This window comes from Vipera berus (assembly GCF_964194415.1).
Source record: "Vipera berus genome assembly, chromosome: 14".
Taxonomy (NCBI): Eukaryota; Metazoa; Chordata; class Lepidosauria; order Squamata; family Viperidae; genus Vipera; species Vipera berus.
Genome location: NC_138217.1, coordinates 11,425,256 through 11,451,139, shown reverse-complemented (window position 1 = coordinate 11,451,139; position 25,884 = coordinate 11,425,256). Strand labels below are relative to the sequence as shown.

Sequence of the window (25,884 nt, the reverse complement as noted above, 5' to 3'; positions counted from 1 at the left end):
AACTCTTGATATTATGGGAGAAAAAACTGTCCCTTAAAAGACTTTCAACCTTCCTGTTTCCACCAAACCACATTATTTGGAATGGCAACGAAAGCTTATTTGTCATTTTAGAACCTGGGATGGAAAAACCCTATTCCTCCTTTTTTTAATCAGAAAAAAAACAAGCTACGTTCCTGAAATTCACTTTAAAAAAAAAAGCAAGCGGACACATCCTTTCCCCTAATCCCCAACAATTATTAATAACCTCAAGTCGGAGGTTAAACCAAGATGGGTTACCTATTGCTTCTTTGAATCCTTAGTAACTCTTCTCCTTCTATGATTAACTCACTCTGCTTTCTAATCACCCTCATCAAGTCAACACAAAAGCTCGGCTACTGTAGCCCTCCCAATTGTAGCTGGCTTCATATTTCTGGATTTCAGCTCCCATTCTCCCCAGCCAGCCCTGGCAGAAAGGGGATTGTAGTAGACGCTCCAACAGTCTAGAGAAGAACAAGCTGCTTGGCGAAATGTCTCGTGGAGACGGTCGGAAACCCAGGCCGAGGCTGTCCCAAAGTGCTTTTTCAAAAGGCAACTGGACTTTCTGGTTTTTCCCTAAAGACAGTATAATGTAGTGAGACGTGTGTAGATCTGTATACTGGAGAAACAAAACAAGCGCTTCACAAACCCATGGCACAACTTAGGAGAACAAAGCCATCAGGACGAGATTCAGCAGTCCATCTGCTTTTGAAAGACAAAGGTCACTCTTTGGAAGGCAGCAAAGTTCTGGACGGGAGAGGACCACTGGTTTGAAAGAGGGCTCACAGAGGCCATCTAGATTAAGCTTGAACACGTCTCTGTTCAACAGAGGGCAGGGATACGACACCACCCACCTCCTGTCTACAACAAGGCCCCCCCAGGTGACACCCCCCCCGAAGTCACAGGTGAACCTCCAAGTGGCCTCGACGACTCTCTAAAAGAAGGCAAACGACCAGCGGTCTGCAAGGAGTATAAATCCTTCCATTCCTCCACCATCCAGTCAGAGCTGAAGAAGCTCCTTGGATGAGAAGCGAAATGTCTTCAAGGAAAAAAACCCCCGAGTCCAGTTGCCTTTTGAAAAAACCCCTTTGGGTCTGCCTTGCTCCGATCGATGAAGCTGCTTGGACGGGCAGCAAAAACGTCCTCAAACCAACAAGACAAATACAGTGGGCACGGCTCCCGATTTTTGACAGTCAGGAACTTTTCCTCCGAGACGCGCGTCACGCGCCGCCACGAAGCCCATCAGGCACGATGGGACTAAAAGCCCCCATTTCCCCCATCGTTGTACCGGGTGGGGAAACACCAGGAATTTAGGCCTGGCAGCTGCTTTCAGCAAACGTTCAGCTTTGTCCTCCAGTCTCTGGCTCAAAAATCAAAGCCTCGATCACGTTTGGCGCTAAGGACCTGTGCACAGGCAGACAAGACCAGATGTGGCACTTGGCCAGCCAGCTGCAAAACAAAGCAACGGAGAGTTCGCAGTGCCAGGGGAACTAAACAGCAGCTAACCAAGGACAGTTAGGTTTTCTAGGGAGGCCCTCAAAAGCAACTCGGATTCTCTGGGGCAAAAGGCTACCGAGGCCTAGGGAGGCCAAGATAACGCCAAGGCTGCATGCAGAGCGCCATAAACCATCTGGATCACTGACCTCGCTAAGAAAATAGGGAGGAGAGAATGCACCACGCTGGCATGTCATGCCATTTCACACACACACACACACACACACACACACACACACCCGCCGCCCCCCAAATAGCCCAACGTGCTGGAAGGGCATTAACAGCGAGGCCTAGTCAAAGCAATAGCACGTTTTAGTGGAATCGATAAGCTTGGTTGTTGGCAACAAGGGGGAAGAGAGACTGAAGTGGCCCAGCATCAGAAGAGAGCTGGAAAGGGACCTTGGAGGTCTTCTAGTCCAACCCCCTCGCTCAAGCGGGACACCCTAAACCATTTCAGGCAAATGACTGTCCAGTCTCTTCTTAAAAACCGCCAGGGATGGAGCACCCACAACATCCAGAGGCAACTGAATGACTGTTAAGTCAAGGACCGCCTGTGTGTGAATGTAGGCGTGTCTTCTTTGCTCAGGGGTGCTGGTAAAGTGCCTTCCCCCCCCCCGCCACCCCGAGCTACTTTCGAGACCGTGAATTGCATCTGAGGAAGTCAGCGGCAGCACCCCAAAACGTAAGCCTCTTTAATAACACCCATCGGTTGGAAAAGGGGCTATCAGGCCCCCCTCCTCGTTTGGGGCTCCCCCAAGACACCCCTTTCCACCCACCCCTTCCGCCAAACCAGTCAAATCGCACACAGAATGTACATAATTCGGGTTTATTTCGCCTCTTGTACAAAACAGTTTCAGCAATTGATTTCCTTTTTAAAAAAATCCGCACGCAAGAATCCCACCGGTCAGCCATAATCTGGTGCAGGAGAAGGAAACGAGAGACTAGCATCCCTGTTCCACACTCTTCCCCAAATATACACTTTTGTTTCCGCCAAGGGGAAGAAAAAAAAAAGGTACCCCCACCCCAACAAACCAAGTTTATGCCACAAAAGGGGAGGGGGCAAGTGGGAGGGGGGAGGAATCTCTTCCTGCACCTCCTTAATAAACCACAGAGGTTCCCATCAGCCCAAATTTGCTTCCCGCCAACATTAAAGTGTCTCGTTTACTGTCGCCTGGGAAAGGAAAGACGGAAAGCAACAGGCTACAGATATCAGATGGGGGAGGGGGTCTCACTATTTTGCATGTCTGAACCCCTCATTTTTAGGGAGGCGCCTTAACGTCCTGGCCACTTCGAGCAGCAGCTCAGTTTTAACTTCGTGGATGTTGGCCAAAACGAAACAAAAGAACCAACTCAAGTTCGTCACCAATTTGACGAAAGGCAGGTGGGGAAAGGAAAAAAAAAGAAAAAAAAGGGAGGGGGATTTTAGTGTCCTGGAAATGGAGTGTTGTTGTTGTTGTTGTTTTAAAGAAAAAACCAACAAACCACAGCGCTGGAATGCAAGAAGAGAGACCGGCATCCAAACCACTTTGGGGGGGGGGGAGGAAATCATACAAATAATCAGATTTTTGGCCAGCGTTCCTTCTGGTCCAAGAATCGGTGGGAGGGGTGGGGGGGAGAGAAGAAATTCAGCATTTTCTGGTCCGTCCAGCATATTTGGAATTTGGTCAAGACAGCGTGGCTAAGCAGGATGGGCGTTCCTTTTTAGCTCTCTTGACTTTTAGCAGCCTGAGGAGAAGCGTTCGTGCCTCGGACAGTCCGTTTCTGCTTAGAAGGAAATGGCGGATTAGAGGAAGGACAGAGCAGCCCAAGTCAAAGTCGCCCTACGCGTTAAGACGGAACGCAGGGCCTTAGCGGGTCCCCATCTTAACGCCGCTGGCTCAACGGCTCAACTTTAAGAGCCCCCTCCTTGGGCAACCGAGGGGATCGTTCGTCCGGAGAACCCTAGCAGGAGAAAACGGAGGCCCAGAGGGGACTACAGTGCCCATCGCAGGCTTGGTGCAACGGAGCCGGCTGTAGGCTTAGGGTTCTGGAGATCGCCAGCTTACGCGAGGGCCGAGAGAGAGGTAGCATCTGAGAGAGAGAGAGAGAGAGAGAGAGAGAGAGAGAGAGAGAGAGAGAGAGAGAGAGAGGGAGGGAGGGGGAGAGAGAGAGAGAGAGAGAGAGAGAGAGAGAGAGAGAGAGAGAGAGAGAGAGAGAGAGAGAGAGAGAGAGAGAGAGAGAGAGAGAGAGAGAGAGAGAGAGAGAGAGAGAGAGAGAGAGAGAGAGAAAAGCCCGATCGGCAGCTTCTCCCATCAAGGGTGGAATGTGAGACTTGAGGGCCGAGGCGATTGCACGGCCGCAGCCTGGGAAGAAATCAAGGCGCTGTTGCACTCCGGCCCGCCGAGAGAGAGAGAGAGAGAGAGGTCAGAGTGAAGGGGAGGCCTCCATTTATTCCTATCGGAAAACGGGTTCCTGTGCCAAACCGCCCCTCTAATTTTGTGCTCTGCAGGTAGCCATATACCTTTCCTATGTTTCTATCCCTGGGTGATTCTGGCCAATCAAACTTCCCCGCCGAAGCAAACGGGGAAGAGGGTGGACTTCAGGGCCTCCCAGCCTCAAAAATGCCACCCCCCCCCACCGTAGCCAAGGGTAGCAGGGCCGCTCCTAGCCCTTTGCAACCAGGGGTGCCCTACGGGACGCTTCCTTTGGCCCGTCGGAAGGCCCGATACTTACCCACCTGCCCTCCGAGGAATCTCCCTCCCCTCCTTTACAAACCCAGCTAGCCATTTTCCTATCGAGGGGGTGGTCTCAACTGGTACAGTCTGGTCTGTGGCCTGGGAGGGAGGGGAGGGGTGTTTGTGTGTGTGTGTCTGTGATCTGGAAAGTGCAATCCCCACCCCTACAGATAGGTGTCCTCGCTCTCCCGGGAACTAAGGCTCTCCTTGGACTGGTGGAGAAGGAAAGAGTCGGGCTCCAGCAAAGTCTGAGATCCGTTTTCTTCGGGGATGGGGCCGTTGGCTTGGTTGCCCATGGCGGCGGGCCCTTTGGGGGTGCCCTTCCGCAACTTGTTCTTGCGGCCCTTGGGGGGCAGGGCGGCACCGGGGGGCAGGATGATGGAAGGAGAGGGCTCCAAGGCTTTGTGGGGGTACGGCTCCGAGTCCCTGATAGCCTTGGCGCCGTGGAAACGGGGGGGAGACTTGCATTGCAGCTCTCCGTGGGTCTCCTTCCACTTCTTCAGCTGGATCAGGTGCTCCCGCTCGATGTGGCGCTCCGTCACGGGCAACTCTATGACCTAGGAGGGACAAAAGAACAGGGTGGGGGGGGCATCCAGGTGTTTCTCCAAACGTGGACAAGACTCCAGAAGCGCTGACGCCAGCCTATAAATAACCTGTTCGTCCCAAGCTTCCTTCTGCCTTCCCAAAATCTGTCCAGCTCCCCATTCTTCTACGGATGTAGAATCGAAAGAATCCTAAGGCTGGAAGGGACCTCGGAGGTCTTCTAGTCAAACCCCCTGCTCAAGGCAGGTGCCCTTATGTCTTCTGTACCTATGCATTTATTGTTGTTTTCTTTTACGAAGACTTAAGTTAGCCCACTTAACAACAGACATTTGGGGGGGGGTCAATTGCGGTCGTAGGCCGAGGACCGCCCGGGGTACTTTTCAACTCTCTGGCTTTTTGCATCCGCCATTTGCCTCCGCGGAAGGCAGACAAAGCGGATTTACCTCTTGCACGAGGAAAGCTTCCTGCATGATTTTGGGGTTCAGGGCTCTCAGCTGCTCCATCGTCTCGTACTGCCCTTGGCAGGTTCGCAGCTTCTCCGAAGAACCCAGGGTGTACTTCAGAAGCACGAGACCCACGCGGAAGATGATCTTGACGCCTGCCGGAAGAGGGGGGGGGGGAAAGAGAAGGCAGTGTTTACACCCAATCCCTTTACCAGCCAGTCCTCGACTTAACGACAGTTCACCTAGTGACGGTTCAAAGTTACAACGGCACTGGGAAAAAAAGGGACTGTTTTTTTTCAGGCTGATGACCGTCGCAGCGCTTGCAGCGCTCGTATTTATGACGGTCGCAGCGTCCCAGGTCCCCTTTTTGCGACCTCCTGACAAGCAAAGTCAATGGGGAAGCCAGATTCACTTAAGCATCTGGCAAGAAAGGCCGTAAAACTCACTCAACCACAGAGGCTTTGGGTGCAACTGTCACTGTGACTCAAGGGCTTACCTGCATTCTTGGCAACTGGCTCACCTTTACTGCTGTTTGCAGCAATCCAAAGTCAGGTGACTGCAATTTGTGATTGATTGATTGATTTTTGCCTGTTTCCAACGTTTACTTCTAGTTCCTGGCAAAAATGGCCCACGGGGGAAAATGGATGGGTGCCTTGACTTATGACTACAATTGTGACTGCTCGGTGATGGTCGTACATTAGGGACCACCTGTACAACGTCCCCCAGAAGAACAGCTCCAGAGCTGTAGCAACCTCAAACCCTCAAAGTGAAACGCGATCGGAAAAAACGGAATTACGTTTTGAGCTAAGAGCGCTGGGGGACCAAATCTAGGGGGGGGAAAAAAGTTGGTCTGGAACCATCCTGGGGTGCCTCACAGGGCTGTGGCCAGGACCCAGCAAGCTGCCATACAAATTACTACAGGGAGTTGTCGGACTTACGACCGGCCGTTTAATGACTGCTCGAAGTTATGATGAGAATCACACGGACTACAGACCCTCCGGCTGGGCATTTCGGGATCAAAAGAAGAGGGGGGGGTGTCAACCTATTCTCCAAAGCTCCAGAAGGCAGGACAAGAAGCAACGGATGGAAAGTGACCAAAGAGAGAAGCAACCTAGAACTAAGGAGAAATTTCCTGACAGTGAGAAGAATTAACCAGTGGAACAACCTGCCTCCAGAAGCTGTGGGTGCTCCAACAACAGAAGATTTTAAGAAGAGATTGGACAGCCATTTGTCTGAAATGGTATAGCGTTTCCTGCCTGAGCAGGGGGTTGGACTAGATGACCTCCAAGGTCCCTTCCAACTTCTTCTTCTTCTTCTTCTTCTTCTTCTTCTTCTTCTTCTTCTTCTTCTTCTTCTTCTTCTTATTATTATTATTATTATTATTATTATTATTATTATTATTAATTATTATTATTATTTATTATTATTATTAATATTATTAATGAAGTTCCTAACACTGAGGACCATTATCCGATGGAACGGCTTGCCACCAGAAGTTGCGGGTGCTCCATTGCTGGAAGTTTTTCAGAAGAGACTGGACAACCATTTGTCTGAAATGATTTAGGGTCTCCTGGCTGAGCAGGGGGTTGGACTAGATGACCTCCAAGCTCTCTTCCAGCTCTCTTTATTCTGTTTAAAACTGCAACTACAAAGCCGGTCACCAGGGGGCAGCCAGATGACATGAAGCCAACGGCCCCAAACTTCCTGCTTGCCGCTCAAGTTGGAACAGCATCAACTTCATGACGGCTTTGCTGACCTAGATCTGCGAGTCCCAGGGATGTTTGCCTCTGTGTGAACAGCTGGGCAGAGGGGAAAGCCACAGGGCAGAGGCAGAAAAACCCAGCACTGCCGCAAAGAAAGGCAAAGCCACAACCCACTGGATGGTTGAGATGAACGGGTCAAGAGCCGACTGGAACCAAGATTTCAACTAAAGTGGTTCTCAACGTATAACCACAATCAAGCCCCACGTTTACCTTGCTAAAGGATTCAGATGTTCAGCGAGTTCTGCCCCATTTTGCCGCTTTCCTTGCCGCAGTGGTTAAGTCAGGGCTCTTCAAACCTGGCCACTTTTGAGGCTTGCGGACTTCAACTCCCAGAATTCCTAGAGGCTGGCTGAGGAATCCTGGGAGCTGAAGTCCGCAAGCCTTAAAAGTGGCCAGGTTTGAAGACCCCTGGGTTAGGTCGGTTGCTGCCATTGTTAAAAGTGAGTAACACTTTTTATATTATGGAGTGGGAAAAATGGATTGAATATATTCAGAAGAAATATGGGACTAAAAAGTTTCACTTAGCATTTGAATAAGTCTTCCTTTCTTTTTTTTCTTTTTTCTTTCTTTTTATATGTAATATTAATATTGCTTGTAGTTATTTTATATGAGCTAGAGAGTGATAGATTTAAGAATTTATTGTTGGTAGCATATGGATGTTTATGATTGTTCTTTGTTTTTATACCCTGTACTTAGCTCTGGGAAGTCGGGGGGGGGGGGAGGGGGGAAAGGGGGGGGAGGGGTAGGGAGGGATAGGTTGGGGAGGGGGAGGGGGGGATTGTTAAAGATAAAATGTATTTTAAAACTTTTCAATAAAAAAAAGTGAGTAACACGGCTGTTCAGCTTCCCCATTGACTTTGCTCATCAGAATGACCCCATGACCGCAAGACACCGCCAACGGTCCTACGTCCATGCCAGCTGCCAAGCTTCTGAATTTGGATCACGCGAGGAGGCTGAGATGGATCACGCGAGGAGGCTGAGATAGCCAGAAGAGCAAGGTCTTTTTTCGGCACCACCATAATTTCAAACAGGGCCGTTTTAAGTCGAGGACTGCCGGATATCCTGATGGAAAGGTTCCTGGGATATCTGGAAGTATTGATTATTCCTCCAAGAAACAATCCCACTTGCTTGGTCTTGTTATGGGCTTCCAGATGCCAGGACTCCACTGCGGAATGGCGAGAAGCAATCTCCACCAGAAATGTCTCCCAAATGTGGCCAGCGTGGGTCCATACACACACACACACACACACACACACACACACACACACACAAAGGCCAGCCGCTACCCCCGACGGAGCACGCCCTGTACCTTCGCAGAAGAACATATCCCAGACCCGCAGCACAGAGCTCCAGGGCAGGGTTCTGGAGAAGGCGCACATGAACCACTCCGTCATGTACAAGATGGGGTCGATCTTCTGCTTGCCGAGATGCTTGTAAGCCAGCGGGGAGACTCTCTGCAGCAGAGAGAAGAGGATCTCCCCATCCAACTGGATGGCCTCCTGCGGGGGAGGAGAGAGAGGAGATCTGAGCGGGGGGGGGAGGGAGGAGGGGGGGCTGGCTCTGCCTCAGCCGCTGGTCCACCACGTTCGCATTCGCCCACCACCGCCGACAGCCTGCCATGAACTGAGCCGGAGGGGAAGGGGAAAGCGAAACTAATGAAGCGTGCCTGTCAGGGGCAAAGCCTCAAGGTCGTTACCCTGGGAGAAAAAAGCAAGGCCGTTGCAAAAAAAAAAAAACAAAAAAAACCCACACCAAAACCCGCCAATTTACTCAAATATAATTGGACAATCCCCTTCATGGATTACTGCCTTGTCGCGGCGAAGGGGCTTGCGTAACTCAACGAAGCTATGAGCTATGCCCTGCAGGGCCACCCAAGACGAACAGGTCATAGCAGAGAGTTCTGACAAAACCTGATCCGCTGGAGAAGGAAATGGAAAGCCACTCCAGTATCTTTGCCCTGAAAACCCCATGGACAGTAGCAAAAGGTCCATGGGGTCACGATGGGTCGGACACGACTTCGCAAGTAACAACAACAAAAATTGGACAATAAGGGGCCAGGAGAGGATGGGGAAAGTTAGCCGGGAAATTCTGATGCACGAACTACAGTTCTGGCTTTGCTACACTGCAATCCACTAGGCTTTTAGTGAAACTATACCTTTCCCTGCAAATGGAGTTGAGGGTCTTTCTTTTCTAAGGGACTATGACACCCCTCCCCTGCTCCTTCTTCCTTGGGGCCGCATTCTTTCCTCACTCTCCTGAAACCACCATGACAGCAGATCTCCATCAGGGTCTAAAGCAGGAGGGGTGGGGGTCGTCTCCAAACTTGGCAACTTTTAAGACTTGGGGACTTGTTGGCGGAGAATTCTGGGAGTTGAAGTCCACAAGTCTAAAAGCTGCCGAGTTTGGAGACCCCTGGCCTGGAGGAAACACTCACCAGCTTCTCGCTGTAATAGCCAGGAAGATATTTCTCACATATTTGCACAAGGCACCAGAAAGCTTGCTGAAGAGAGAGAAAGAGGCAAAAAAATATATATTATTAGCTGGATAGGACTGAGTTTGCAGTTGGGAAGGGGGGGGGGAAGGAAAGACAGTACGAGAGGGGAGGGGAGGAGGAAAGAAAGAGAGGGGAGGGGAGAGGAAGAAGGAAATGGAGAGGAGAAGAGGAAGGAAAGAGGGGGGAGGGGAGGGGAGAGGACGGGACAATAAAGTTGGAAGGAACCTTGAAGGTCTTCTAGTCCAACCCCCTGCTCCAGCAGGACACCCACTCCACCAGCTTTTATTTTTACAGCAGGAAATCCAGTCCTGGGTATTTTTACTCTCTGCTTGTAATATGGACTGGATATGACTACAGATTAGCCAAGCCGGAGGAAGCAGCAGTCCTGGAGAGCGACAGGAAGGGGCCGGCCGCCTCCAGAGGAAGAAGACACGGGAGGGAGGGAGGGAGCGTCGGTAAGAGGAACGCCCGCACACCTCGGCGGGCATGTGCATCAGCAGCACCGCTGCGATCGGCGCCTGCGCCTGGCAATAGCCTTCCTCCGGCCGGTACAGAGTGTAAGCTTTCAGGACCCGGAATAGATCTTGTTGCCTGTAGCAGGGGAGAAAAAAGGAAAAAAAAAGGAAATTGTTGAAGGGAAATATCAGGCAGGAGCAGCTCAAGTGTTTACAAGCTCAGACTGTACACCAGGATGTTGGTGCAGCCAGAGGAACATGGAATCACAGGCCTGGAAGGGACCTCAGAGGTCATCTAGCCTAGCCCCCTGCTCAAGGCAGGAGACCTTATACTATCCCAGTCCAGTGTCTGTCCAGTCTCTTCTTGAAAGCCTCCAGCGATGGAGAATTCACAACTTCTGTATCGTGGCGACCAGAACTGGATGCCCTATTCCACGTGTGGCCTCACGAGTGCGCTAAGCCGGCTTGGGAGGTTCTGGGTTCGAGCCTTGCAGCGGCGCCCGCAAATTTCCAGCCTTTAAAGGAGGCGCCCCATTCCATCCACAAAACTGGGAGGGGGGGGGGTGTCAGCCCGTCTTCCAGTCTGGCCCGTCTCAAAGATTTCCTCTTACAAAAGGAGCTTTGATCAGAGCTACACAAAGCCCGGCTCAGAAGGCATCGGGAAACGAGGGCGTCCGTCCGTGGGAATCAAATTACGGAACTGCAGGATCAAATGTTCCACATCACATTTGATTCCCAAGCAGTTCAACAATTTCATGGGTCTGCACATGCCTGAACACGGGTTTCCATCCCTGTTCATTTTATCTATCTATCTATCTATCTATCTATCTATCTATCTATCTATCTATCTATCTATCTATCTATCTATCATCTATCATCTATCATCTATCTATCTATCTATCTATCTATCTATCTATCTATCATCTATCATCTATCTATCTATCTATCTATCATCTATCTATCTATCTATCTATCTATCTATCTATCTATCATCTATCATCTATCATCTATCATCTATCTATCTATCTATCTATCTATCTATCTATCTATTTATCTATCTATCTATCATCTATCTATCTATCTATCATCTATCTATCTATCTATCTATCTATCTATCTATCTATCTATCTATCTATTATCTATCTATCTATCTATCTATCTATCTATCTATCTATCTATCTATCTATCTATCTATCTATCTATCTACCGGTTTCCAAGGTTGCCCAGCTTAGACAGGGGGGACTGCATAAACACGCAAGGATTCAAAAAGAAGAAGGGAACCCCCCCCCAAAGAAAACCGTGTAATGACAAACACACAATGTAAACAAATCTAAAATCCGGAACAGGCAAACAAGAAGAAAACAGAAGGGAAGGGATAACAATTTGAGTCCGCAAAGCCAGTGCAGACCTAGGCTGCATTAACAGAGGGAGAGAATCAAGATCACGTGAAATGTTAATACCACTTTACAAGGCCTTGGTAAGGCCACACTTGGAATCCTGCATCCAGTTTTGGTCACCACGATGTAAAAAAGATGTTGAGACTCTAGAAAGAGTGCGGAGAAGAGCAACAAAGATGATTGGGGGACTGGAGGCTAAAACATACAAGGAACGGTTGCTGGAATTGGGTGTGTCTAGTTTAACGAAGAGAAGGACCAGGGGAGACATGATAGGAGCTTTCCAGTATCTCAGGGGCTGCCCCAAAGAAGAGGGAGTCAAGCTATTCTCCAGAGCACCCGAAGGCAGGAGAAGAAGCAACGGATGGAAACCAATCAAGGAGAGAAGCAACCTGGAACTAAGGAGGAATTTCCTGACAGTGAGAACAATTAACCAGAGGAACAGCTTGCCTCCAGAAGTTGTGGGTGCTCCAATAACAGAGATTTTTTTTAAAAAAAACACCTGGACAGCCATTTCTGTGGGGTGATAGGGTCTTGAGCAAGGAGTTGGACTAGATGACCTCCAAGGTCCCTTCCAACGCTGTTATTCTGTTAAGCAGCAATTTGAACCAAGGCACTGGGAACACAATTGCCCGCCTTCACCTGGGTTTCTAAGACTGACGCTAAAAGACTTGGTGCCTCCAGTCTTGGAAAGGAGATTAATAAACCCCCCGACAGGTTGAACAGCCATCAATTTGCATAAGCTGCTTTCCAAATGCTTAGCTTGCCATTTCCATTCCCCGATTATAAGCTGGGCAAAGCCATCGCCCTTTTATCTGTCCTGAACTGCCCCCGTGTTAGAGGACTCGAACTAGGGAGGGAGGGAGGGAGGGAGGGAGGGAAGGAAGAAAAAGATGAACATAAGAAAGGGAAAAAGAAGGAAGGAAGGTACGTAGGAAGGTAAAGGGGAGCCTGAGAAAGGGGGAAGGAAGGAAGGAAGGAAGGAAGGAAGGAAGGAAGGAAGGAAGGAAGGAAGGAAGGAAGGAAGGAAGGAAGGAAGGAGGGAAGGAAGGAAGGAAAAGATGAGAATGGGAAAAAGAAGGAAGGAAGGTACGTAGGTAGGTAAAGGGGAGCCTGAGAAAGGGGGAAGGAAGGAAGGAAGGAAGGAAGGAAGGAAGGAAGGAAGGAAGGAAAATAAAGCAAGCAACAGGAAGGGAAGGAAGGAAAAGATGGGCATAAGAAAGGGAAAAAGAAGGAAGGAAGGAAGGAAGGAAGGAAGGAAGGAAGGAAGGAAGGAAGGAAGGAAGGAAGGAAGGAAAAGATGAGCATGAGAAAGGGGAAAAAAGGAAGGAAGGAAGGTAGGTAAAGGGGAGCCTGAGAAAGGGGGAAGGAAGGAAGGAAGGAAGGAAGGAAGGAAGGAAAAGATGAGCATGAGAAAGGGGAAAAAAGGAAGGAAGGAAGGTAGGTAAAGGGGAGCCTGAGAAAGGGGGAAGGAAGGAAGGAAGGAAGGAAGGAAGGAAGGAAGGAAGGAAGGAAGGAAGCAAGCTCTATGTTTGCCACACTATGCCAGACTCCGTTGCAGCTTTAACAGATGCCCGCCAGGTGGGCAGAAAAATTCTAGGTCCAGCCACAGCCTGCGGCCTCTGGCGCAGGCCACGATGCTCGCATGGAAAGGAGTGCTGTCTTAAAGAAAAGGCAGGGGGTGGGCACAGCCCCTTACCCGTGGCCTCCTCGAGCAGCAAACATCTCGTGGAATGGAAACTGACGGTGCAGGTCTCGCTCAATCACATCCAGCCATTTGGGCTCCCCCGCAGCCACGTCCAGCTCCTGCGAAGCAAAACAAGCCCCTCCTTTTATCTGCTTATTTCGTTTACAGGCTGGAAATGTGAGTTTCCCCTTCTTCTTCTTTCGTTCGCCGAAGCATCTTACCTCAAACTTGCCGGCGTTCTGTTCCAGCTTGACTTTGCCCCCGGAGAGGTACTGCCAGGCCCGGCCACGCAGCGAAGGCGGGATGCCCTTTTGGCATCTCAGCCGGATCTGAAAAGGAGAGAAGAGTGGCGGGTGAGATGCCAGGCCAAAACACAGAAATGCAAAAAAACCGTGTTTTTTTTTAAAAAAAGGTAAAAAGCAAAATCAGCGTCACATTTTCCCCGATTCTCTTAACGACCCTCTTCCTTTCTTAAAAAGAAAGAGGCTTATTAGGAAGCGATGCACGAAAGAAGATATGAAAGGAAGCATGTGGGATTGAGTTGCAAATTTCCAATAGTCTGAGATGATCCTTCCCCCCAAAAAACACCCGCGCCTGATCGAGCTGGGGAATTCTGGGAGTTGAAAGTCCACAAGTCTTAAAGCTGCCTAGGCTGGCCAACCCCGAGACAGAGCAAGGCCGACGACTCATGAGAAGCGAATCAGGCACGCAGAGGAGAGAGAAGGAAGGTGCCGATGGGACCACCCTGAGTCTTCGGATATAAATGGGATTAAAAAAAATAATAAATAAAACTTACCTTTTTGTGTTTCTTCGCCATCCACTTGTCCCAGTTGTTCAGCATGTCCAGCCATTTTGACTCCCGTTGCCTCAACACATCCAGTGGCACCTCCTCCAGCCTGGGGCACAATTACGACAAAAAGTTATGCTTTGAACGCAGCCTCCCTCAAGAGACTGGGCTGTGTGTGTAGGGGGGGGGGTGTCCATTATGCTAAGCCAGGATAGAGTTAAACATAGCTTGTTGAAGACGTTGCAAGGGGCTAGGTTCACCCATATGCAAAAACCTACTGGGGGAGTAGGGGGTTCACACCATTAGGTGACATGCGAAGGGCATCAACGGGATTTGACGAATTCAGCCTTGAACTGATTTATTTTTTTTAGGCCTGCAATTTCATCAAGAAAATGATGGTGGACGTATCTCTAGCCCAAATATCACAAGCCATCACTAAGAGCCTGCACCTCTTCACATATAACCAACCTAATACTGCAGCAGATACTCAAGCCAACTAATTTGATTTTCTTAAACTCAAAATCACGCACATGCACACACACACACACACGTTTTATAAAACCATCATGCCAGGATGTAACCAATGGAACACCTCCGAATTTCAACGGTCCTGTTAAAAGTCTTAATTTAGGGCAGAGGCCCCCAACTTTTTGGGCACCAAGCACCGGTTCCGTGGAGAAAGGTTTTTCCACAGACCGGAGAGCGCGTGGTTTTGTGTGCTGCCTGCATCCCACGGATGGGGTTTTGTTTGTTTCTGCGGACCGGTTGCTGGGGTTGGGTTTTATTAATGTGTTTTAACATATTTTTAATGTGTTTTAACTTATTGAAAGAGTTGTGGGCATTTTGTTTAATCTCTTTTAATTTTTGTATTTTGTCTTTCAACATGTACTGCCCTGTTCACCGCGCTGAGTCCTTCGGGAGAAGGGCGGTATACAAATAATAATAATAATAATAATAATAATAATAATAATAATAATAATAATAATAATAATAATAATAATGATGTCGCGGCCCGATACTGGTCCACGGACCGGGGGTTGGGGACCCCTGCTTTAGGGTTACCAGGACAGGGATCTGCCAAGGAATTTATGGGGCAGAAGTTCTGAAACCGCTCAGCGCCAAGCAATCTTGCCCACCCAGCAAGGTTGCCTTCAAACAGAACCAGCCCAGGTGTTTTTTTGTTGTTTGCTTGTTTTTCCCCCTCTTCCCAAATATTGCCAAAAAAGGAGATACAAATCTTAAAAGGCAAGAATGCTGCCAAACCAGACCAAAATAAGTCCGAGGCAGCCAGGGGTATGCATTCCATAGATTTCTGCCTTGGGCCCGTTCCTGATCGAGGGTGCGGCCAGTATTAGGATGTCGTTTTCCAATTCAGGGGCTCCTGGGGGGTTGGGGGGGCAGGGGGGGAACAGTTCCTGGACAGGCTACGGTACAAATCGAAACTGATACCCGAGCGGTAAACAAGGGAGTTTTATCCTGCTCCAACCCTGCCCCGTTGGGAGCAGCGTCGAAGTCTGGGGCTTTCGAAACATGGATTTGGTTTTGGCCCAACCGGTGGAATCGCCCTTCAGTCCCGGCAATTCCTGCTGATGGAAAACGGACATCACGATCTGACTCATCTCCTTACCCCACCCAAAGCCTCAAAGCCATCCGGAGCCTAAATGGAGAAGTTACACAGGAGGCTTATAGAAGCGGACCGAGGGGTCAGCTGGAGGAAAGTGCAGCCTTGTTGTTGGACCACCGAGTCTTCTAGCCAGAGTGGCCCAAAGTGAGGGCTTCTGGGAGAGGTAGTCAACCGACCGGCAAAGAGCCAAATTTGTCGCCACGGTTACGGAGGAAAGCGGAGCAATTTATTCAATGCATCTGAAATCTCCCCTTCCTACAGAACAGAAGTTGTCCTTGACTTGTTCCAAAGACTAATGGTGATAATAATCATGATCGTGATCGTCATCATCATCATCCTGGTTGATACCTAGGATGCTGGCAGCAACCCGTGTCAACCATTAGTGCCAGTCAATTTGAGTGTTCAGTTGACCGAGTTTCATGTTTAATGAATAAAAGTTATATAATAATAATAACAATGTTGGAAGGGACCTTGGAGGTCATCTAGTCCAACCCCCTGCTCAGGCAGGAAGCCCTATACCTATATAACCTATATCCCTTTATCACTATAAAGGAGCTGGTTGTAAGTTGTGAGGGCTGTAAAATGGGCTGATCGTGTGACCGAACCGATTTTATGACTTTTTTTTTTGCAGCGAGTATTAGACAAATACAGTGGATGCAAACAGTTAAGCAAATCAAATGCTGTGCTTGGTACGTGGTTCGCTATGGGCACTTGTTTCGCCACCCCCCGCTCAAAAAAAAAACCTGGCAAAAAAACCCGTTGAAAAACGTGGTCACGTGACCACGGGATGCCGCAAACTGCCATACGTGTGTGCCGTGTATACAGCAGCACCCGAGGTTTGGTCACGAGACTGCAGAAGGAGAGGGGGGCAAGCGCGGGAACTTCAAATCCAGGTCGGTAAGTAGTCCCGCCTTAGGTCCGTCGTAAGTTTGAAAAGTCGTTAAAAGTGAACGGTCACAAAGGGGGGGACTGCCTCTAATGGAGCATAATGTCAGTCTGCTTGTGGCTGGACGTAATTGGGACGGTTCTGGGGTTTGGGCAAAGGGAATTGCCGGGGAATGTTATATAAACCCAGTAAAACCACAGTAACACGTGTGTGAGCGGGACAAGCGCAGGACGAGGCAAATACCTAATAAATAAATTCTTGGTAAATATGCTTACAGGAAGGCGACGCCAGGCTGGGGCAAAGAGGGTGTGTGTGTTTAGGGAGGCTTTCTCGAAGGAAACTCTGCCAAATTGCCGTTAACGCAATGAAACCCTAGCCTTGAAAGAGGTGGGGAAAAAAAATCAATTGATACCCCTGGACAGAAGCAAGACAAAAGAGATCCTGGAACTTGGAGAACTCCCAAGAAGCCATTTAATTTCCCACCGAAACGAAGACGCAGTGAGTTTGACTCCGGTGGGGTTGCCCCCCCCCTCCGTTTTGGCTGGGACGGCTTTTCTTGTTTCGCTGGCCGGGTTCCCATCCCGGCGGCCCGGAGCTGCGAAAAAGCCAGATCCGAGCCTTCTCCTCGGCCGGCTCACATTTCACAGCGCCCTGGGTGGCAAACGAGGTCAGGATTTGGCCCCACCGGTTTTCGCAGAGGTGGTTTAAGGGGAGAAGCCATCCTCACAGCCTCAGCTTGAAAAAAGAGGAAACGGGGTGGGTGGGTGGGTGGGGGAAGTCCATTCAACCCTAGAACCTGCGCGGTTAAGCTGGCATTCGGTGGCCTTAGCTTGCCATCTGAGCATCAACCTAGCCTTCCAAGAGCGGTGCCGCTTCTTAAGCCAAATCTGCCCAATTCTATTGGGGGGATTATTCAGCTGCTGAGATAATGCGGGAAGTCCAGTTTGTTCCGTGACCCAAGTTCCTCGGAAAAAAGCCCTGAAAAAAAAAGTGACTTAAACGTGGCGAGAAAAGTCGCCAAGTGGAGTGAACTCCCCCGGACAAATTTCTCCCCGTACGACGTAAAAACTTTGGGGCTCGGCTGAGGACTGCCTGCGCTTCAAATGGATTTGGCCTCTCGTTGTGCGTTTGGCCGATTTCATTATTTCAACGTGCTCCGAGGTCGTTTCCAACTCTCTTATGCCATGTTCTATGTCCCAATGCTAAAAGGCCACCATTGTAGGATGAAGGCCAAGCTAGCATGCGCGGAGAGTCCCAGACATTAAGGCTTATTCTCATCCGGCAAACTTTAATGGTTTTGCCCGCCGGTAATTATGGATTGGCTCTGCTACAAAACTTCAGCACTCAGACTGACACACTAATCTTTGTCCTGTCTCTTGCAATCTGCTGGACTAGCCACATAACACATTCTTTGTTTTTTAAAAAGAGGGGGTTAAACAGATCCCGGTCTCTTTGGATAAAGAGTTGAGGGTTGGAAAATAGAGCCTTCTTCCCCATTTTAAAACCACGCGTGTCTTCCTGCTACTAAACCGTCATGCCGTCCATGGATTCTGCTCTCTTTAACGTCATCGAAAGAGGCAGATGGGTGTCATAACTTAGTTTTAAGCCTCTGCCCGCCCGCCCGCCCGCCCACACACAAACAGGCCCAGAGGCTCAACCGTCCTAATCCTTTAAAAGGTTGTTTGTGTGTTTTCCCCTGGCTGCTAATGCAGAAGACAGGAAGCCGGGCGGCTGAGAGATCCCGTTTAAAAACACGTTATTTACATGAAAAACTGCACAAAGCGCTGACAAAAGCGTTGTGGCAAGGACAGATCCCAGGGCAGTAATTAAAATGACACGTGTCCAGCCGGTGACATTTCTCCGGCTGGGTCTGCCTCCAGGCCCCAGTTAAGGAGGGGCCCAAAATCCAGGTCCTGCATCTTTTATAAACAACCGTTTGGGAGCGATGAGTTGACCTGGAAACTTCACGAGAAACGGGTTTCTACTTACATATATTGTTGCAGGGTGGAAGCAGTTTCTAGTAAAGCATTATTATTATTATTATTATTATTATTATTATTATTATATTATTATTATTATTATTATTATTATTACTACTGATCATCGCCCAGTCAGCCAGGTGTTCAGACCGGATTTGGCATTTTTGTCTACCTATCGAGTCCTATCCCAAGGACCTGGGATAGGCAGATGTGGCTGTTTGATGGTATTACAGATCTCGTCGCAGGATGGAAGCGGTTCCCAGTAAGGCCGCCTTTTGCAATTGACTAATGGCGAATTTGTCAATGCCGATGATGGTGTCCAAGTGGTGCTCCAGTTGTTTTGGGATTGCACCCCAGGCGCCTATGACTATTGGTACCACCCTTGCTTGACTTTGCCACAGTCGTTCTATTTCTATTTGTAGGTCTTTGTATTTTGTTATCTTCTCCAGTTCTTTCTCGTCTAATTCTGCTGTCTCCAGGCACTGCCACGTCCACTATCCAGACTTTATTTGTCTTTCTTATCGACAATTGTTAAGTCCGGGGTGTTATGTTGCAGGTGCTTGTCTGTTTGAATTCTGAAGTCCCAGAGCAGTTTAACTTTTATCATTTTCTATGACGACATCATCATCATTATTATATTATTATTATTATTATTATTATTATTATTATTATTATTATTATTATTATTATTATTATTATTATTATTATTATTATTATTATTATTGTACATGCTTTCAGATTCAAGAGGGGTGCAAGATTTAAACTTTATAACACCAATTAACAAAATATCCTGGACTTTTTTCCCCCCACCCAGCAAGGCCAAAACCTGCGTTAGCGAGGCTGTCCATCTCTTTTTCTCTGTCTTAATCCTGCCTCGTGTTCAAACTCCAGGCAGGATGCATTCTGCTTGGCCACAATGCCTTCTGTCCGTCCCTAATCTCTGTTTTGCTCGCTCTCTAGCCCTTTTGTCGCTGTCTTTCCTGGAAACAAAATACATCGGGCCAAACAGTGGTTCAAAAGTGCGATGTCCAGGCATCTGGAAGGGATCCCTTCCGGTTGAGAGACCGGAAGCAGCAGCTGTAAAAGTCTGTCTTGGGTAGACAGGAAAGGGGTAAATGCTGGCTGTGCGCCGGAATGCAAATGAAAGCAATTAAGGTCAGGAGGAATATTGGATTTTTCTCTTGGGCACAAGACAGCCATTGCTGGGCCACCAGGCACTGCATAGGCCAGAGCCGTGAGGCCTTTTGACCAGGGGTCTTCAAACTTGGCCCTTTTAGGACTTGTGGACTTCAACTCCCAGAATTCCTCAGCCAGGCACACGTGTGCCTGGCTGAGGAATTCTGGGAGTTGAAGTCCACAAGTCCTAAAAGGGCCAAGTTTGAAGACCCCTGCCTTTGAGTTTCTAACTTGAAAACAAAAAAAATAATTAGCCATTCAAGGGAGGAAACGTCGGGATCCAGCTTTGCAATTTCATCCGATTGGTCCAAAGCAGCTTTTTCCCCCCCCAAAGTTTCTTTGTTTTTTTTTTCTTGAAGGTGTTTCGCTTCTCATTCGAGAAGCTTCTTCAGTTCTGACTGGATGGTTTGGGGGGGGGGAGAGAATGGAAGGATTTATACTCCTTGCAGACCGCTGGTCATTTGCAGACCGAGAAAGTCCAGTCGCCTCTTGAAAAAGCATCTTTGGGACGAGCACGACCTGGATGACTGAGAATCTAGCTAATTGTGCGTGCTGCCTTTCAAAGCCCATATTTGCAACTAGCTGGGCTAGAATGCTATTGCCTCGACTTAACGGCCAAAACTGACCCCCAAATTTCCGTCGCTAAATGAGAGCGTTGTCGAGTTTTGCATCCTATCTACGACCTTTATTGCCGCAGTTGTTAAGTTAGGAACACGGCTGTCAATTAAACCTGCCTTCTCCGTCGACTTCGCTTGTCGGAAACGGGGATCCCGGTGACCACCCCCCCCGCCAAGACACTGCGGCCGTCATAAGTATGAGTCAGTTCCCAAGGAGCCAAATTTTGTTCACACGTGAATGTGGGGTGGGGCGGGGCGGGGGTGGGGAATGCTGCAAGGGCGGTGTGGAAAACTATTCTAAGTCCCTTTTTTTTCCAGAGCTGTCGTAACTTTGAATGGTCACTAAATGAAACATGGTAAGTCATGGACTACCTGTGTTTTGAGGAAGAGACTGGCCACCCTTGATCCTGCAGAAAACAGCCACAAGCGGTTTAGCCTTTAAACCCCAGCTCTAATTACAGCTGAGCTGTTGCCTTGTCAGCACTCAAACAGTCCAAGGCAAAAACTATTATTAATCTTCTGTTTGTTTATTTCCAGGCTATTTAACTAAAGGGGACACTTGAATTTGTCTTGCTAGCAGGTGAGACGGGAGTAGTTCCAAAGACAGGATGAAAACACACAGCCCTGAATCAAACTGTGATAGCACGAGAGGCTCCGCGGAAAGCCAAGCTGGCTGTGGGCACCTGGGCGGCTTCGTCATCAAAGTTTCCCAAAACACGTCAGAAGGGAGAAGCAGCCCAGGTTAAAAGTGGGAAACAACAGCATTTTAATGTGGGGGGCTTTTGAAAACCCATCTTTTCCAAACCAGAAGAAACACCGTCCGGGTTGTCCTCAACTTACGGCTCCTTCCGAGGCCAAAGTTTCCGTGGCTAAGTCAAGACATTTGTTAAGGGAACTTTGCCCCACTTTCTGGCTACAGTTGTGATCAGCTGTTGTCGGTAGCAGGGTTGTTAAGTGAATCCGCCAGCTAGACAAAACTTTGCCGGGTCCTGAAAATGCCTACCGAGTTACTGTCGATTTTTAAAATCGTTTTCTTCACATGCACCCCTGGGAAAGGCCTGTTTTCTCATCACAGCTAGCTCCTCCGCAGAAAAGCAGCATGAACAAAACACACACCCTCGGATAACAGCTGGCGCGCAAGAGCCCCACATTTCCCTTTCATAGCAAGCCGCCCGGATCTTAAGACACAGTAGACGAGGGACAAAAATCACCTTATTCTGATATTAGGCAGGAAAGCATTCCTAAAGGAGCAGAATGTCTTAATTCTCCATTCCAGCAACAAGCCGCAAATAATAATAATAATAATAATAATAATAATAATAATAATAATAATAATAATAATAATAATAATAATAATAATAATAATATAAAGTGGGAAGGGACCTTGGAGGTCATCTAGTCCAACCCCCTGCTCAGGCAGGAAACCCTATACCATTTCAGGCAAATGGCTGTCCAGTCTCTTCTTAAAAACCTCCAGTGTTGGAATGATTAAACACAGCTAAGCAAACCAGAGCGCCGATTTTTAAAAGGAGCAAGGGCTGGAAAGAAAATTTACTGCACAACTGTTTTACACAATCACACAAGGGCTCAACCAAAACAGGTATTCCTAGTTCCTCGTGTGATTAATCTTCTTTAAAAAAAAACACACCTACCCTACATATGTCAGTCGGTGGAATATTAATTATTTCCCATGCCTGCATCTCCAGGTTTTCCCAGCATATTTTGTGCCAGCCCTGGCTTTGGTACTGCCCAAAAACTAGGCTTACAGCAACGCTTACTCAAGAGTAAGCTCTCTTTCTTTAGAAGGAAAGGGCTGGAAAGCAATTAAGGCCCATCTTCTCCCTGTGCTTGAACATCACAGCTGGCAAAAAGTCCCAAAGCAAAAACTTTTAAACCAGTTTCACACATCAGCAAGCAGTTAAGGCTGAACTTTTTCGTTCTGTCTCATAATCCTCCATACAAGTGAACACACACACACAAATAAAACCTTCCTAAGCAATAGGGTCATTTTCTCCCTCCCCAAAAGATGGAGTTGAGACCGACCACACATGCAGCTTTTCCTAAAACTTTTCTTTCTTGATTATCTTGGAAAACTTTTGTTTTCTCTCTTCTGTGTTTTATTTGTTGAGATGCGGGGTTTCCCCCCTATTTTTCGGTTTTTTAATTAAAAAAAAAACCTGGACTGTTTTTACCTACTATGTTTCACATTAGTAGAGCTGCTGTTAGAAATGAGATAAACAAACTGACTAACTTTGGAAAGGCTAAAAGGCCAAGACAGGTTTAGTCCCGCTGACTGCCTTAGCGTTATTGCTTTTATAACCAGGTTACTGAATTCCCCCATTCACACAATAGAAGGAAACCTGTTGAGTTTAATATCAGCAATCTAACTTTCCTGATTTCCTTGATTTCGGGAAAGCAGCAAAGAGCTTTCAATCAGGCTCCGAAACAGCGGAACAACAAGCTTGGGAACAGAGAATGCAACCTGAAGCATGTGAAGAGTGCCTTCAGCCTATATCTAGGCCAGGGATGTGCAACCTTGGCCATTTTAAGACTTGTGGACTTGCAACTCCCAGAATTCCCCAGCCAGCGAGCCCGGGGGTGGAAGTCCAGGAATAAGTTGGAGATGGCCGCACAAGGCTGGAAGCCGATTTGCTAAGCAGAAGGCGGGAGAAAGCCGGAGGCGTCCCCGAGGCCAGCCGGACGGAGGAGGGAAAAGGGGCCAAAGTCCATGGCAAGAGTGCCCTCTGGACTCTCGTGCAGAACGTGCCCCATGTCCCACACCTCTATCCGGATCTCTAAGAAACCCCCCCCCCCGTGTTTAATGAGAGGCCTGCTTGGGCCAGGAAGCCCACTCACTCCACCCCCCAGTGCCACTCCCCTTCCCAGCAAGAGCCCCCCAAGACACAAATCTAATCCAGCCCCCCCCCAAAACAACAGCGCTCCTACCCAGAGCAAGACTCCCACTCCCCCGCTCTGTCTCTAGCAACAGTGCCCCTGCCCATGGCAAGAGCACTAAACTACTAATGGTAACCCTTCCCATGATGGCAAGAGCCCCTCTCCGCCCCCTCCCAAGCGAGAGTGTCCCTGCCCATGGCCAGAGCGCCCCTCAACCCCACTCGAAGAGCAGTCTCGATGGCAAGGGCGCCTCTGCCCATGGGCAGAGTTTCCCCTCCAGCCCACAAGAGCCCCATGGCCAGAGCGCCCCTCCACCTTCACCCAAGAGCAGTCCTGGTGGCGAGAGTGCCCCTGCCCGTGTCCAGAGCGCCCCTCAACCCCACTCGAAGAGAAGTCTCGATGGCAAGGGTGCCCCTGCCCGTGGCAAGAGCACCCGTCCAACCCCTCCAAGAGTACCCCTGCCCATGGCCAGAGTTTCCCCTCCAGCCCACAAGAGCCCCATGGCCAGAGCGCCCCTCCACCTTCACCCAAGAGCAGTCCTGGTGGCGAGAGTGCCCCTGCCCATGGCCAGAGCGCCCCTCAACCTTCACCCAAGAGCACTGGATGGCAAGGGCGCCTCTGCCCATGGACAGTTTCCCCTCCAGCCCACAAGGGCCCTTTCTGCCCATGGCCAGAGCGCCCCTCCACCTTCACCCAAGAGCAGTCCTGGTGGCAAGGGTGCCCCTCCAAGAGTACCCCTGCCCATGGCCAGAGCGCCCCTCAACCCCACTCGAAGAGCAGTCTCGATGGCAAGGGTGCCCCTGCCCGTGGCCAGAGTGCCCCTCCAACTGTACCCTTGCCCACGGCAAGAGCGCCACTCAAGCTACACGCCAAAGAGCGGCCCTGTTGATGGCCAGAGTGCCCCTGCCCATGGCCAGAGCGCCCCTCCACCTTCACCCTAGAGCTGTCCTGGTGGCAAGGGTGCCCCTCCAAGAGTACCCCTGCCCATGGCCAGAGCGCCCCTCAACCCCACTCGATGGCAAGGGTGCCCCTGCCCGTGGCAAGAGCACCCGTCCAACCCCTCCAAGAGTACCCCTGCCCATGGCCAGAGTTCCAGTCCAGCCCACAAGAGCCCCACGGCCAGAGTTTCCCCCCAACCTTCACCCAAGAGCGGCCCTGTTGATGTCAAGAGTGCCCCTGGCCATGGCCAGAGCGCTCCTCAACCCCACTCGAAGAGCAGTCTCGATGGCAAGGGTGCCCCTGCCCGTGGCCAGAGTGCCCCTCCAACTGTACCCTTGCCCACGGCAAGAGCGCCACTCAAGCTACACGCCAAAGAGCGGCCCTGTTGATGGCCAGAGTGCCCCTGCCCATGGCCAGAGTTCCCCTCCACCTTCACCCTAGAGCTGTCCTGGTGGCAAGGGTGCCCCTCCAAGAGTACCCCTGCCCATGGCCAGAGCGCCCCTCAACCCCACTCGAAGAGCAGTCTCGATGGCAAGGGTGCCCCTGCCTGTGGCAAGAGCACCCGTCCAACCCTTCCAAGAGTACCCCTGCCCATGGCCAGAGTTCCAGTCCAGCCCACAAGAGCCCCACGGCCAGAGTTTCCCCCCAACCTTCACCCAAGAGCGGCCCTGTTGATGTCAAGAGTGCCCCTGGCCATGGCCATAGCGCTCCTCAACCCCACTCGAAGAGTAGTCTCGATGGCAAGGGTGCCTCTGCCCACGGCCAGAGTTCCCCTCCAACCCCTCCAAGAGTACCCTTGCCCACGGCAAGAGCGCCACTCAAGCTACACGCCAAAGAGCGGCCCTGTTGATGGCCAGAGTGCCCCTGCCCATGGCCAGAGCGCCCCTCCAGCCCACAAGAGCCCCACGGCCAGAGCTTCCCCCCAACCTCCGCCCAAGAGCGGCCCTGCTGGTGGCGAGAGTGCCCCTGCGCGTGTCCAGAGCGCCCCCCCTCCACTCACGGCGCCTCCGGGGGGTCCCCCGCCTCCTGCCCGTCGGCGGCCACCAGGAAGCCGAACTTGTCGACGCGCCGCCCGCCGCCCGCGTCGCCCGCCGAGCTCCGCGAGTCCAGCTCGCCGCCGCCTCCTCCTCCGCCGCCCGCCGCCTCCTCCTCCTGGCCGTCGTCGTCGTCGTCCTGGGCGGCCAGCGGGGCGCGGGGCTCCCCCATCCCGTCGGCGCTCCGCCGCCTCGGCTCTGCGCCCCGCCCTCGGCCGCGCCCATTGGCCGCGCCGCCGCCGCCGCGCCCGCCCCGCGCCGCCGCCATTGGCCCCGGCGCCTCGGCCGGCCGCCGCGCCGTAGGCCGCTCGCCCCGCCGATCCTCTGACTGGCGGGGGCCGCTGGCCAATGGCGCCCGCTCTCCGCCGCCCCTCCCCTCGGGGACTTCTGGACTGCGCTCGGTTGGCGGCAAGTGTCCGGGATGGTAGGGGGCGCTAAACTAGCCTGGCTTTAACCCTGGCTTAGGGGGATCTAAGCTAGGAATCGCAGGTAACAAGCCGTAATTGACCCGGTCGCCCGAGCCTGCTGAGCCAAAGCAAACCAGCCCAATTGCAGGTCTAATGAGACGCTTGCTTCCTACCCAAACTGGATGCAACCTGTTGGGTTTAACCAGGATTTATTATTATTTATTATTATTATTATTTATTTATTATTTATTAATTTGATTTCTATACCGCCCTTCTCCCGAAGGACTCAGGGCGGTGTACAGGGCAATAAATATAAAAAATACAATATACAAAAGTTAAGAAAAATTAAATATTGTGCCCGATACTATAAAATTAATTAAAATCAATATTAAAAACCCCAAACCCATCAGACCAGGCCGGCTTGTTCAAATAAATAGGTTTTTACATCACGGCGGAAGGAGCGAAGGTCTAGAGCCATCCGGAGCTCAACCGGTACAAAAACAAAAGTCTCCACGGGCAGAGTCTGCACTAGGCTACG

General features: G+C 50.2%; 1 protein-coding gene across 1 annotated transcript; it reads right to left on the bottom strand.

Moving 5' to 3' along the window:
• Positions 1-2,321: 2,321 nt before the first annotated feature.
• TBC1D10A (TBC1 domain family member 10A) lies at positions 2,322-25,124 on the bottom strand. Its single transcript, XM_081339375.1, has 9 exons — positions 24,906-25,124; positions 13,799-13,898; positions 13,224-13,331; positions 13,015-13,121; positions 9,943-10,057; positions 9,407-9,472; positions 8,282-8,471; positions 5,210-5,364; positions 2,322-4,780 (listed from the first exon to the last, which is right to left on the bottom strand). The coding sequence occupies exons 1-9, from the start codon at positions 25,109-25,111 to the stop codon at positions 4,388-4,390; spliced, it is 1,440 nt and encodes a 479-aa protein (XP_081195501.1). The 5' UTR covers positions 25,112-25,124; the 3' UTR covers positions 2,322-4,387.
• Positions 25,125-25,884: the final 760 nt, after the last annotated feature.